The sequence below is a fragment of the Nycticebus coucang genome, chromosome 10 (genome assembly GCF_027406575.1).
Source record: "Nycticebus coucang isolate mNycCou1 chromosome 10, mNycCou1.pri, whole genome shotgun sequence".
NCBI classification, from domain to species: Eukaryota; Metazoa; Chordata; class Mammalia; order Primates; family Lorisidae; genus Nycticebus; species Nycticebus coucang.
In genome coordinates this window covers 112,138,957-112,153,935 of record NC_069789.1, presented here as the reverse complement: position 1 = coordinate 112,153,935, position 14,979 = coordinate 112,138,957, and the positions used below count along the sequence as shown (strand labels likewise).

The 14,979-nt window shown below is 42.2% G+C and overlaps 2 protein-coding genes across 3 annotated transcripts in view; both read right to left on the bottom strand.

The window, feature by feature from the left end:
* The window catches only part of LOC128596546 (zinc finger protein 665-like), a 35,052-nt gene extending 34,944 nt beyond the window's left edge, over positions 1 to 108 (bottom strand). Inside the window, exon 1 of the mRNA XM_053606132.1 lies at positions 57 to 108. Within this exon, the coding sequence (XP_053462107.1) occupies positions 57 to 108 (52 nt within the window). The remainder of the gene's footprint in view (positions 1 to 56) is intronic.
* A 2,068-nt stretch (positions 109 to 2,176) lies between these two features.
* Positions 2,177 to 14,979, bottom strand: part of LOC128595862 (zinc finger protein 480-like) — a 68,649-nt gene continuing 55,846 nt past the window's right edge. For both annotated transcript variants that reach the window (XM_053604943.1, XM_053604944.1), the window contains 3 exons: positions 13,920 to 14,046; positions 10,706 to 10,834; positions 2,177 to 5,746 (listed from right to left, as the gene is read on the bottom strand). In XM_053604943.1, coding sequence (XP_053460918.1) covers positions 4,113 to 5,746; positions 10,706 to 10,834; positions 13,920 to 14,046 — 1,890 coding nt within the window. In that variant the 3' untranslated portion in view covers positions 2,177 to 4,112. The remainder of the gene's footprint in view (positions 5,747 to 10,705; positions 10,835 to 13,919; positions 14,047 to 14,979) is intronic.

Here is a 14,979-nt window from a genome sequence, read left to right as displayed (position 1 = left end):
GGGAGGACTATCCTGCTTTCCTCAGAAACCTCAATGTGCAATACAAATCCTCATACCTCTTTCCTGTACAGCATCACTGTCAATATCACAAGCAAAAGTTAACTGCATGTAAACAAGCAAGATCCAGGGGAATGAAAAATGCAACCTGGGGACAGCATAACAGGAGTGAATATAGGTGGTTCTTTGTTCATTTAGGAAAACAAAGTCGCTTTTCTAGTGCTGAGTTTTTTTTTTTTTTTTGGAGACAGAGTCTTCTTATGGATTATATCGCCCTCGCCAGAGTGCCGTGAAATCACATCTCATGGCAACCTCAAACTCGGGCTTAAATGGTTCTCTTGCCTCAGCCTACCAAGTAGCTGGGTAGGCTACGGATGCTCACCACAATGCCCAGCTATTTTTGTTGTTGTTGTTGTTATAGATGCCATTGTTGTTTGGCAGCCTGGGGCTGGGTTCGAACCTGCCAGCTCTGTTGTATATGGCTGGCGCCCTAGCTGCTGAGTTACAGGAGCCAAGTTGCCAGTGCTGATTCTTTAAAGGAAATGCATGAGGGATATTTAAGAATTATGTCACTGAGGGCAGTGCCTGTGGCTCAGTGAGTAGGGCGCCGGCCCCATATACCGAGGGTGGCGGGTTCAAGCCCAGCCCTGGCCAAACTGCAACCAAAAATAGCCGGGCGTTGTGGCGGGCGCCTGTAGTCCCAGCTGCTTGGGAGGCTGAGGCAAGAGAATCGCGTAAGCCCAGGAGTTAGAGGTTGCTGTGAGCTGTGTCACGCCACGGCACTCTACCGAGGGCAGTACAATGAAACTCTGTCTCTACAAAAAAAAAAAAAAAAAAAGAATTATGTCACTGAGTCCAATAAAGACAAAGGGAAATATAGTTATTTTGATCCTTATTGCCCATTCCTTTATTTCATAATAACTACGTAGTAGTGTATATTCATTTTGCAGTTTTGTTTTTTTTTTTCTTTTTTGGTTGGGGCCGGGTTTGAACCTATCACCTTCGGTATATGGGACCAGTGCCCTACTTTTTGAGCCACAGGTGCCACCCTGTTCATTTTGGTTTTAGGAAAATCCAGGGGCATGCCCAGGGGCATAACTGGCACAGGAGAGAAGCATGTAGAAATATAATCACACAGAGCATGTTCACTCACAGTGATGCATGTTTGAGGGTCTGAGAGTCTTAAATTACACCTCTGCAATATTCACTGGACTCATGTATGGTGAGGCAGAGTGTAGAGACAATAATTTACCTACTATGAATAACAACTTTGCAATAATCACAGTAACCTAAATGCATGTACCCAAAAGAATTTCATTTCACCAAAAAAAAAATTGTTATAGATGCTTCAACCATAAGAACCTAATGCAGGCCAGGTATGGTGGCTCACGCTTGTAAGTAATCCCAGCACTCTAGAAGGCAGAGCCGTGTGGACTGTCTGAGGTCAGGAATTTGAGACCAGGTTGAAAGAGACCCCATGTCAAAAAACAGCTGGGCATTGTGGGGGGCCCCTGTACGCCTACTCAGGAGGCTGAGGCAAGAGAATCGCTTAAGTCCAAGAGTTTGAGGTTGCTGTGAGCTATGATGCCATAGCACCCTATGAAGGGTTACAAAGTGAGACTTTGTCTCAAAAAAAAAAAAACCAAAACCTAATGCACTGATTTTCAACTGGTTTGCTACAGTGCATTGGTGTGTCATTAAAGGATCTTCGGTGTGCCTCAAAAATTTGTAAAGATTATTAATGAAATTACTTAGGACGTTCAATGCACACTAAGTATATTCTTTCACTTTTTTGGGATAAAAATAATTGGACTGGCCAGGCACGGTGGCTCACGCCTATAATCCCACCACTTGGGAGGCTGAGGTGGGTAGATTGCCCTGAGCTTATGGGTTGGAGACCAGCCTGAGCCAGAGCAAGACCCCGTCTGTAAAAATAGCCAGCCATTGCGGTGGGCACCTGCAGTCCCAGCTACTTGGGAGGCTGTGGCAAGAGAATCACTTAAGGCCAGGAGTTTGAGGTTGCTGTGAGCTATGACACCACGGTACTTTACCAAGGGTGACAGAGAATATGTCTCAAAAAAAAAAACAACTTGAACTGTGCACCACAGGTTTAATCATACAATAAATTATACAAGTGTCCCATGAAATAAAAAGGTTAAGAAACAGTGGCCTAAGGGTTCATTATTATTGTTCATTATGAAGTATCCTCCTCACATGGGGTAAATATTGACAGAAACACTGTGACTCATTTGCAGCTAAGAAAACAATATTAAATTTTATTAGTAAAACTGGGGATTTATGACATACCTTGAATAAAACAGTTGCAAATTACAATGCCAAGAGTAAATGTGAATCAGCATCAAGAACATGCTCTACTGGTAGTTTCGATGTAACAGTATACATCAAAAGACAAAATTTTTCTCTTCACCTTCTAAAGACTACTTTTTTATCAATGTCTGATAATCAACACTTACTGCCATTCAATGGAGAAGGCTACCATAAGTATCTCTGCGTTATTTCAACCATCTTTATTAGTCCTTAAGAATCTACTACTGTCTTCCCCCAAAATTCTGTGTCTAAAGCTTGTGGCCTGTTCTTTTTCTGATCTGGTAGAACAGTTGGTTCTTATAACCCACCATTTGTTCCTTAAAGAGAAGCGTGTGCTGAATGCTTGTGGCATGAAGACTGACACCACAGTTGTACAATATTCACTGCTCACTGCCATGCTGTGTAAATCAGACAATATATAATCTCAAAGGAAAAAGGAACAATGACACACATCTGTAATCTCAGCATGCTGGGAGACCAAGTTGGAAGAATTGCTAGAATTGAAGGTTTGAAACCAGCCTGGAGAACATACCGAGACATTTTCTCTAAAAAATAAATTAAGAAAAATCAGCTGGATCAAATATGGTGCACTATAGTCCCAACTATCTGGAAGGGAGCGAGAACAAGATACCTGGAGGCCATCAGGTGTAGGGGACAGTGGCCTATGATCACACCAGTGCACTTCACCCTGCATTATTGCCTCCACAAAAATTAAAAAAGGAATTAATCTCCAAGGGCAGTGTCTTTTCCCTCCAGAAATGGCATAGAAATGATTCTCAGCAATCAATTGAAATCTATCACTCTACTTTTTCCTTCCTACACACCAGTCAATGGTTGGTAAGGATGGCATATGAAGATATTTCAAAGTTCAGGTTGAAAGTCATGAAAAGCAGATTTTTGAAACAACCTCAAATAATGAAATAGTGTATAACCTAAATATAACTGACAATGTCCACATGTCCTTACGTGGTTGATACATGTCATGTCATACCAGTCAATGTATTTTGATTTATAGTCATTCTCCACCATGTAACATCAGACATTAAATACTGGAGAACTAGAGACTGATTTATTTCTTGTGCAAGCTCTCTCATGGTAATGGTCCTTGGGTATCAGTCACATGACAAACACTCCATCTGAGTGGTTTCATGGAAGACATACCTTTAGATGTGTAGTGAGGAGTGAGTGGTCAGGCACCAGCCATGCACACGGCATTTATTTGATTTCTCATTAGTATTTACTAGGATACTGATTAATGGTAAAATTCATAATGAAGATTTGTCACCCTCAATGAGTCTGCAACAAATAAATTCTCTGATGCTGGGCAAAGCATGAAATTTGACTAAAGACCTTGCCATGCAGGTTTGTAAGGTTTCTCTTTTGTGTCAATTTTTTGACATTTTTTTTTGTAGAGACAGAGTCTCACTTTATGGCCTTCGGTAGAGTGCCATGGCATCACACAGCTCACAGCAACCTCCAACTCCTGGGCTTAAGCGATTCTCTTGCCTCAGCCTCCCGAGTAGCAGGGACTACAGGCGCCCGCCACAACGCCCAGCTATTTTTTGGTTGCAGTTCAGCCAGGGCCGGGTTTGAACCCGCCACCCTCGTATATGGGGCCGGCGCCTTACCGACTGAGCCACAGGCGCCACCCAATTTTTTGACAACTTTTAAGGTATAATTTTAAACTGAACACCTCCCCACAATCATTACATTTGTAAGGTTTCTCTCCAGTATGAATTCTCTGATGAGTTTGAAAGGCTGATTGTTGACAGACTTTGCCACACTCATTACATTTGTAAGGATTCTCTCCAGTGTGTTTTCTTATGAACTCTAAGGGATTTCTTCCATTTGAAGGGCTTGCCACACTCATTACAATTGTAAGGTTTCTCCCCAGTATGAATTCTGAGATGAACTCTTAAGGATACTTTGTGCCTAAAAGCTGTACCACAATGACATTTGTAGGGTTTATTCGCATTATGAATAACCTGATGCAAACGAAGGTTCGAACACAACCTAAAATTTTTCCCACAGTCGTTGCATTTGTAAGGCTTCTCTCCTGTATGAATGCCCTGATGTTGTATAAGGTAACTTTTGCAAGTAAAGAGTTTGCCACACTCATTGCATTTGTAAGGTTTCTCTCCAGTGTGTGTTTTCTGATGAATTGTAAGGGATATCTTCCGGATGAAGGCCTTGTCACATTCATTACACTTATGAGGTTTCTCTCCAGTGTGTGTTTTCTGATGAACTGTAAGGGATAGCTTATGCCTGAAGACCTTGTCACATTCATTACATTTGTAAGGTTTCTCCCCAGTGTGGATTCTCTGATGAGTTTTAAGGGTTGACTGTTGGCAGAAGACCTTGCCACACTCGTTACATTTATACGGTTTCTCTCCAGTATGAATTCGCTGATGACATGTAAGGGATGTCTTTTTACTGAAGGCTTTGCCACACTCGTTACATTTATAAGGTTTCTCTACAGAATATATTTTTTGACGACCAGCAAGGAATACCTTCTGTCTAAAGGCCTTGCGACATTCCCTACACTTGTAAGGTTTCTCTCCCAAACGGATTGCGTATTGAGTTTTAAGTTTTGATTTATGACGGAAGACTTTGCCACACTCAATGCATTTGAAAACTTTCTGACCAGTGTGTGTTTTCTCATGAATTGTAAGGGCTTTCTTCTGTATGAAGGCCTTGCCACATTCATTACACTCGTAAGGTCTGTCTCCAGTATGAATTTTATGATGCCTTGCTAAGTGTGCATTTTGCCTGAAAACCTTGCCACACACCTCACATTTGTAAGGCTTATGTCCATTATGGATAACCTGATGTTTATAAAGTATTGAAAGCAAACCAAATGCTTTGCCACAGACATCACATTTGTAAGGTTTCTCTCCAGAATGAATTACCCGATGTCGCAACAGGTGTGCATTTTGCCGGAAAACGCTGCCACACTCATTACATCTGTAAGGTTTTTCCCCAGTATGGATTCTCCAATGTTGTACAAAATACGATTTTTTCCTAAAGGTCTTGCCACACTCTTCACATATCACAGGTTTATTTTTAGTATCAACTACCCCAGGGTCAGGAGGGCTTGAAGACACACTAAAGGCTTCACCATGCTCGTTACATCTGTAAGGTTCTTCCTTAACAGGTGTGTTCAGTTCTTGTGTGACTATTGGAGAACAGACAAAATCATTCTGATATTTATTAAGCATGTGGGTTTTGAGCTTGGAAGGAGTGTTTTCAAGTGGTGAACATGAAGTTATATAGTTGAGAGAGTTTTCATCTTTATTGCATTCATCAACTTTCCTTTCATCTTGAAATAGTTGTTGTTCAGGAAGATGGGAGTGAAAACTTAATCTAAGTTGATTTTTAATAGGTTTGTGTCCTGCTTCCATTCCCAATACATAGCTCCTTCCTAGGAAAGCAAGAAGAGAGTGAAACTTGAACATATGGATCTGGCATTCCAAGAGTCTAAAAATAAGATCTACCCCCACTTGACTGGGACATTGAGAGGAACATCAGTATACTTTGCATGGCACACTTGCAATGCTGAAAACATAAAGAGGTAAGGAGACGCACTGGATTATCTGGCAGTCTGAAGTAGCTAGAAGGCTTATTGGTGAGTTTCAGAGAGATTCTGAACAGAGAAATCCAACAGAAGTTGAAAGCTTCTGAAAAAAGCATGGATGAGCGTCTTAGAGAAAAATCAGACATTTCAGGGAAGCTTGCTTACACATTAGCAATACTATATGAAAACAACCAGGGAAGACAGGCCCATCACCAGAATAGGAGTGAGTGCTCCTAGATCCTTTTCAATGGGCTGACAAGTAAAGGTCTCCAATGGCATCATTTTAGGGCAAAAAGAGTGGTGGCTGTTCTATCAATGCCCAAGCCTGATGTAAAAATTAGAAGGCCCACAGAAAGACAGGGAAGTATGCCTAAATAAAAGGAATCAAATACATGTCATGAAACAAAACCAAAAACAACACACAGCCTTCTTAATAGCTTGAAAAATAATTAAAGCAACAGTTCTAATATGTGCAAAGCTGCAAGATCAGAGAGATACAGAACTAATTGAATGAAGGGAGTCAATACTTGAAAGAGGAGCATATCAAATAGAAGAGAAACTGCTGAACAAAAGAAATCCTAGAACTACAATAGAACAAATGCAGTAAGATTCACTAGTGGAGACTAAGTTACACAGAGGAATGAGCATGTTCAAGACAGATTATTCAAAATTATCACTTCCAAAGAAGAAAAAGAAGTAATCAAGAAAAGTAAAGAAAACCCTACAGATTTGGGGGATACTGTTCTACGGAACAAAATATGAACTATGGGAGTTTCATAAATGACACAGGACTGGAAATCACATCTGGAGAAATAATGTCCACACAATTTGAATAAAGAACTGGATATATAAATTCAAGAATCTTCACTGTTTTAACATAAAGCACACAAGGACACTCACAAAGAGATATTACAAAGACATCACCAGCAGTGAGAGACAAATCAATTATGAAGTAACAAGAAAACTGGGCAGCTCCTGTGGCGCAAGGAGTAGGGCGCTGGCCCCATATACCGGAGGTGGTGGGTTCAAACCCAGCCCCGGCCAAAAAAAATAAAAAGAAAGTAACAAGAAAACAGAAATTTGTCATATACAAAGTAAAGTATATAAGACTATGTGCATTTTTCAGCAAGAAGTTTACTGCTAGAAGGCAGTGGGATGATACATTCAAAATGCTTAAAGAATAAACGTTTATCAAGCAAGAATACAATATTTAGTGAAACCTTCCTCTAGAAATCTAAGAGAAATTTAAACTTTCCTACTGAAAGAGCTGAGAACATTCATCAGTACCACAGATCAAGTGGGACAGAAATGCAAAAGTGAGTCCTTCAGTGGCAAAGAAAAGGGGCCTACACAGTGACTCTTTTTTTTTTTTTTTTGTAGAGATAAGAGTCTCACTTTATGGCCCTCGGTAGAGTGCCGTGGCCTCACACTGCTCACAGCAACCTCCAACTCCAGGGCTTAAGCGATTCTCTTGCCTCAGCCTCCCGAGTAGCTGGGACTACAGGCGCCCGCCACAATGCCCAGCTACTTTTGGTTGCAGTTTGGCCGGGGCTGGGTTTGAATCCGCCACCCTCGGTATATGGGGCCGGTGCCTTACCAACTGAGCCACACGCACCGCCCACAGTGACTCTTAAGAAAATATAAACTTTGCCATTACAATTTAATAAATGATCAAATATACAGATATGCAGTATTGTGCTTTTCACTTCTAACATGACATCCAACCCTTTCCTAGCATTTGAAAGAGAATTATTAAATACTATATTTTAGATATGCATATATACATATATGGCAAAATAAGATACATAAAAGTAACTTCTCATAACAATAATCGAATGAGAACAGAGTTGAAAACGAGTGTTTTATGAGCATAACTGATATTAAGCTGTTAACATTTAAAATAGAATGTTATAAATTTATTATGTTGTATATATCTGAAATAGTTAAGTACAAAAAAATCTATATAAAATATACATGAAAATAAAAAATATGAAATGGGAATAAAAGCATGTTCTTATCACAAATAAACAAGACCCAAAAGTCAGAAAGTCATAAGTCAGTAAGAGTAAAAAGAAGGAAGAATCTAGAAGATGTTACATGTTCTACAGATAATAAATGGCAAAATGGCAGTAGTCAGGCCTCTTTCTAACATATATATATATTTTTTCTTTTTAGACAGAGTCTCACTATGTTGCCCTTGGAAGAGTGCTGTCGTGTCACAGCTCACAGCAACCTCAAACTCGTGGGCTTAAGCAATTCTCTTGCCTCAGTCCTCCAAGTAGCTGGGACAACATGCACCCGCCACAACACCGGCTATTTTTTGTTGCAGTTGTCATTGTTGTTCGGCTGGCCTGGGCCGGGTTCAAACTCACCACCCTCTGTGTATGTGGCCGGTGCCGTAACTATACTATGGGCACCAACCCTATTTTGTTTTTGAGACAGAGCCCCAAGCTGTCGCCCTCGGTACAGTGCTGTGACATCACAGCTCACAGCAACCTCCAACTCCTGGGCTTAAGCGATTCTCTTGCCTCAGCCTCCCAGGGGCTATTTTTTGGTTGTAGCTGTCATTGTTGTTTGGCAGGCCCGGGCTGGATTTGAACCCACCAGCTTTAGTGTATGTGGCCGGTGCCTTACCCGCTTGAGCTATAGGTGCCGAGCCTTTTTTTTTTTGGTTTTTTTTTTTTTTTGAGATGGAGTCTTTCCAGTGAGCTATGCTCCCCATGTGGAACTGGGGATCCAATACAGAACCCTTCTGTCCCCTGAGTTTTCCTCTTGCTGAGAAATAATCTCAGAACAGTCAACACGGTACCCTCTTACACATACCAGTAACTCCTGGACAAAGCTGAACTGAAGGACAGGCCACAGTGGCTCCTGCCTATAATCCTAGCACTGTGAGAGGCTGAGGCAGGTGAGTTGCTTGAGCTCCATGGTTCAAGAGCAGCCTAAGCAAGAGTGAGATCCGTATCTACTAAAACCAGAAAAACTACCCAGTCATTGCTGTACACACTTATAGTCCTAGCTACTCAGGAAGCAGAGACAAAAGGATGTCTTGAGCTCAAAAGTTTGAGGTTGCAGTGAGGTATGATACCAGGGCACGCTACCCAGGGCAATAATGTGAGATTCTGTCTCAAAAAAAAAAAAGCAGAAGTCAAGAATGCCTCAGTGACCTTGTGAAAAAAGAAAAACACGATATTGGTCTATTCCCAGAGACTCCTAATACCCTGGATTTTTGCAGTGACAGGAATGTCATATATTCTAATGAGGACACCGCTATGATGTCCTGCAGAAGGACTGGTTACCAGAAAGAAGCTATGATTAGAAACACGAAACTTTCGGGTGGTGCCTGTGGCTCAAGGAGTAGAGCGCCGGTCCCATATGCCGGAGGTGGCGGGTTCAAACCCAGCCCCGGCCAAAAACTACAAAAAAAAAAAAAAAAAGAAACACGAAACTTTCATCCCTAACCGAAATCCTCCAGAAAGGGGACAGAATTAGATCCTGAGTTAACATCAATCATCCCAAGAGGAAACCTTCCTAAAACCCCAGCACCGTGGAGTTAGAACTTCCAAATGCTGAACTCACAGATGTGCCTGGAGAGTGGGGCACCCAGCAAACAAGGCTTGCCCTGTAAGCCTCTTCAACTGACTGTTCATCTGTATCCTCTCAAATGTCCTTTATAATAAACCACAGGCACAGTGTGTCACTGAGACCTTTGAGCCAATGTAGCAAATAATCACACCTGACCAGGGCCTCAAAGCACCTCCAACTAACAGCTGGCTGGTTAGGAGAGGTGACAACCCGCTACTTGTGAGTGCAGTATCAGGTGGGGAGCAGGGTTGGGGATGCAGCCTCAGCCTGTGGGATCTGACTAACTCCAGGTAGACAGGGTCAGAAATGAAGTACAGGAAACCCTTTGATAGCCACCAAAATTTGGTTATTGGTGGGGAGAAACCCAACAAAATCTGTTGACCAGAAGAGAGACATTTTGTGTTGAGTAGCAGGGGAGAACAGCAAAAACACTTCGGCTTTCTTTTATCTGATACTGACGTGAACAGGCAGAGAGGGCTGCAAACAGCTATGTGCTATTGGTTTCCCACATCCTGATTACGTTTTCCAAGTACAGAAAATTGGGTGGAACCTGAAGAGGTCAAGGCATCAAGTCTTTGGCAGCCTCAGCTCTGACCTCTATGAACAGAGAACCAAGCACCAGATATAATGATATACAGAAGGACACAGTACAAGGGAAAGAGACCCTTTGGAAATGGCCCTCCCTGTGTCACCCAGATAGCGGTCCAAAGAGGTCTTGTTCAATAAAATAAAGAATTTGCAGCTCAGTGCCCGTAGCACAGAGGTTACAGTGCCAGCCACATATACCCAGGCTGGTGGGTTCGAACCCGGCCTGGGCCAGGTAAACAATAATGACAACTACAACAAAAAATAGCCAGGTGTTGTGGCGGGCACCTGAAGCCCAGCTACTTAAGTGGGAGGCTGAGGCAAGAGAATCACTTTAGCTCAAAAGTTTCAGGTTACTGTGAGCTGTGCTGCCATAGCACTCTACCAAGGGCGACATAGTGAGACTGTGTCTCAAAAAAAGAATTTGCTTTGGTCTCTGTACGAGCTATAGCACCCCTGGAGGGCAAGAAATAAACTATTCCTTGTCTAATGAACAGAGTGGTAAAAAGAAACAAAGATTTTTGCTTAGAGCTCACATGATTTAACCTTTTATTCATCCACATAACCCCCAACTTGCACACTTTCCCACACACTGTGTAACAGTGTGGCTTCCACTGTGCCCACCTGAGCTCTTACCTGAGCACACACCTTTGATCCATTCCTCCCAGTCTGAATTTCTTGGTGTTTTCACTTCAGTCTCCCAAACCCAGGGTTCTTTCCCTTCCTCCAACATGGAGAGAACAGGCAGGTCAGGAAGCAAGAGTCCTGCTTATAAAAAAAAGGAATCAAGAAGTGCTGTGGCTTTCCCAAAATCCAAGCCCTATGGTTAGTTAAGACAGAGGGCATTACAAAAGGACAAAGAAAAACATTTCACAAATCCATCCACAGAGAAACACCTTCTGATTGTATGTGTAACTGTGCTATGCAAACACAGAGCTCTCTGCCAAGAACTAGTGAATCTAAAGGATCAGAGGAGAAAACAGGAGACTAGACTTTTAAGTCTGCCATAATCACACCTTCAAAGATGAGCTTGTACCTATACTACAGAACCTATTCCAAAACATTGAGAAGGAAGGAACCTTCCCCAACATGTTCTATGAAGCAAACCTCACCTTGATTCCAAAACCAGGAAAGGACCCAACTAAAAAGGAGAACTTCAGATCAACTTCACAAATGAATATCAATGCAAAAATACTTAACACAATCTTAGCTAATAGATTGCAGGTACTCACTAAAAAAATTATACATAATGATTAAGTAGGCTTCATCCAAGGGATGCAAGGTTGATTTAACATAGGTAAATCCATAAATGTAATATATCAATAGAAACAAAAACAAAGACCATATGATACTCTCAATAGATGCAGAAAAGATATTTGACAAAATTTAGTATCCTTTTCTAACAAGAACACTTATGAAAATAGACATAGGTGGCACATTTCTTAAGCTGATTAAAGCCATCTATGACAAATCTACAGCTAACATCATACTGAATGGAGTAAAATTGAAAGCTTTTCCACTTTGAACTGGAACCAGACAGGGATGTCCCCTATTGTCACTATTACTCAAAATAGTTCTGTAAGTTATAGCCAGTGCAGTCAGGCAAGAGAAGGATATAAAGGGCATCCAAATGAGGGCAGAGGAGGTCAAACTCTCCCTCTTTGTTGATAATATGATCTTGTACTTACAAAACCCCACAGACTCAACCACAAAACTCCTAGAAGTCAACAGGAAATACAGTAATGTCTTAGGGTATAAAATCAATGTCCAGCAGGGTGTGGTCGCTCTCTCCTGTAATCCTAGCACTTAGGAGGCTGAGGCTGGTGAACTGCAGGAGCTCATGGGTTCGAGACCAGCCTGAACCAGAGTGAGATCTCATCTCTAAAAATTAGCAGGGTGTTGTGGCAGGCGCCTGTAGTCCCAGCTACTCAGGAGGCTGAGGCAAGAGAATTGTTTGAGCCCAAGAGTTTCAGGTTGCTGTCAGTTGTGACGCCACAGCACTCTACCAAGGGTGACAAAGTGAGACTCTGTCTCAAAAAAAAAAAAAAAAAAACAATGTCCACAAATCACTAATCAGTAGCCTATGTATATGCCAATAACAGCCACAGCCAAGTCGAGAAGCAAATCAAGGACACAATTCCCTTCACGGTAGATTCAAAGAAAATGAAAGACTTAGAAATATACTTAACAGAAGAGGTAAAAGATCTTTTCAACGAGATTCATGAAACCCTAAAAAAAGAAACTGCAGAAGACACTAACAAACAGAGGAACATACCATGCTCTTGGCTGGGAAGAATCAACATTGTCAAAATGTCTATTCTACCCAAAACAATCCACAGATTCAATGCAATCCCAATTAAAGGATCAACATATTTTGAAGAACTAGAAAAAATAGTACTTTGCTTTGTACAAGAATCAAGAAGCACGAATCCTGGCTCAGTGCCTGTAGCCTAGCAGCTAGGGCACCAGCCACTTACACTGGGGATGGTGGGTTCGAACTCCTCCTGGGCCTGCCAAACAATGACAAGTACAACCAAAAAATAGCCAGGCATTGTGGCAGGTGCCTTGTAGTCCCAGCTACCTGGGAGGCTGAGGCAAGAGAACTGCTTGAGCCCAAGAGTTGGAGGTTGCTGTGAGCTGTGATGCCACAGCTCTACCAAGGGCGACATATTAAGACTGTCTCTAAAAGAAAAAAAAAGAAGCAAGAATCCAAAGTACTCAATTATAATATGAAGGCAGTACAAGGTAGAGGGTAGGGGAAGGAGGGATTGGGGAGTGGGGAAGAGGGAGGGGAGTGGGGAATCATAGTGTATGGCACACCTCTTAGGGACAGGACACAATTACAAGAGGAACTTTACCTAACTAACACAATCAGTGTAACCTAATTCTTTGTACCCTCAATTAATCCCAAACAATAAAAAAATGAAAAATAAAAATGAATAGAAATTAAAAAATAAAAATAAAAGTCTGCCATAGGGTTTCTTTTCTTTTCTCACTCTCTTTTTTTTTTTTTTTTTTTGTAGTTTTTGGCTAGGACCGGGTTTGAACCTGCCACCTCCTTTGAGCCACAGGTGCCGCCCTCTTTTTTCTTTTTTTGAAACAGGGTCTCAAGCTGTAACCCTGGGTAGAGTGCCATGGCATCACAACTCACAGCAACCTCAAACTCTTGGGCTTAAGTGATTGTCTTGCCTCAGCCTCCGAAGTAGCTAGTATTACAGGTGCCTGCCACAATGTCCGGCTATTTTTTTTTGTTGTAGTTATCACTGTTGTTTTAGCTAGCTTGGGCTGGGTTTGAACCCGTCAGCCTCAGTATATGTGGCCACTGAGCTACAAGCGCTGCCGTGCCATAAGGGTTTCTTGTTTATGTAAGTGGAAAATGACGAGTCCCACAAAATGATGTGTCATGAAAGGGGCACAACAGGGCAGCCCTGTGGCTCTGTGAGTAGGGCGCTGGCCCCATATATTGAGGGTGGTGGGTTCAAACCTGGCCCCAGCCAAAGTACAACAAAAAATACCCAGGCATTGTGGCAGGCGCCTGTAGTCCCAGCTACTTGGGAGGCTGAGGCAAGAGAATCACCTAAGCCCAAGAGCTGGAGGTTGCTGTGAGCTGTGACACCACAGCACTCTACTGAGGGTGACAAAGTGAGATTCTGTCTCTAAAAAAAAAGAAATGGGCACAACAGCTGAAGAAAGGTAATATCAAAAGTCCAGAAAGCTTGTGGAGTTTTTCACTCTGGGTCAATAAGGCTTCAGTCTTAGTCAAGCCACATGGAGGCTCCCACAGGCACAGAAGAGAAAATGCAAAGACACACAAGGCAGAGCCCGACAGTGAGAGCCACGTTATCCTCACCCAGGGAGACCAGGTTCCTGTAGTTCTCCAACATCACAGTCCTGTACAAAGCCCTCTGAGCAGGGTCCAGGCACTGCCACTCCTCCTGAGAGAATTCTATGGCCACATCCCTGAATGTCAAGTGTCCCTAAAATCAAAAACATGTTTCACCAATGAGACATGGGGAGAAATCCTCTCTTTACAGAAAATGAGAAAAGCATTGTAATCACTATTTGATCGAAATGAGTGTTCTGAAAGATCCACATGAATATACTTTTGAGTTTGATATGTGTTGTGACATCGGATATTGTGAAAGGGTGGCAAGGACCTTTTTCTTCCAAGCCAGCTTTCAGAAGTGTTTGTATATTTACTGTATGGGAAAAACAACTCTTCCTCTTTCAATGTTTGGAAGAAAAAAAGGATGAACACCCTTGGTGTAGAACAGTTTTAAAGCCACGGAATTACGATTACTATTATTTTTTGCAGTTTTTTTTTTTTTTTGGCCAGGGCTGGGTTTGAACCCGCCACTTCCGACATATGGGGCTGGCGCCCTACTCCTTTGAGCCACAGGCACTGCCCAAGCCATGGAATTATTAAAGATAAAATTGCATAGGTTAAAAAACATAACATTTATGTAAACTGATCATGTGCTTTTACTAACCCAAGCCCAAATGTACACACCTCCCACGTACACACTCACGCATGTATACACATATACACTTACACATATCCACTGAAATAACAGGATGTGTGTCTGTGCAGACAGCCCTCTGCTGCCCACTGAGCCGGGGGACTGAGTTACAAGGACAGTAACTCCTACAGGAAGGCCAAGTAAAGAGTTTCTGAGCATTTCTTCACACTTGCTCTCCTCCCAGTGAAGCCCCCTCCCACATTTTAGCAGGGAAGCTGGGCTAGACTGAGCTCCCCTACAAGGCACAGACAAAGACCTGATGAAAAGCCAGGCAGAGCTCAGCCCTCATAATTGCAAGATACCGTGCCTTAGTTTTCAATGCTAAATACATTGGATACAGAATAAGATACAACCCCCTTATACATGGGGATACACTCTAAGAACTCCACT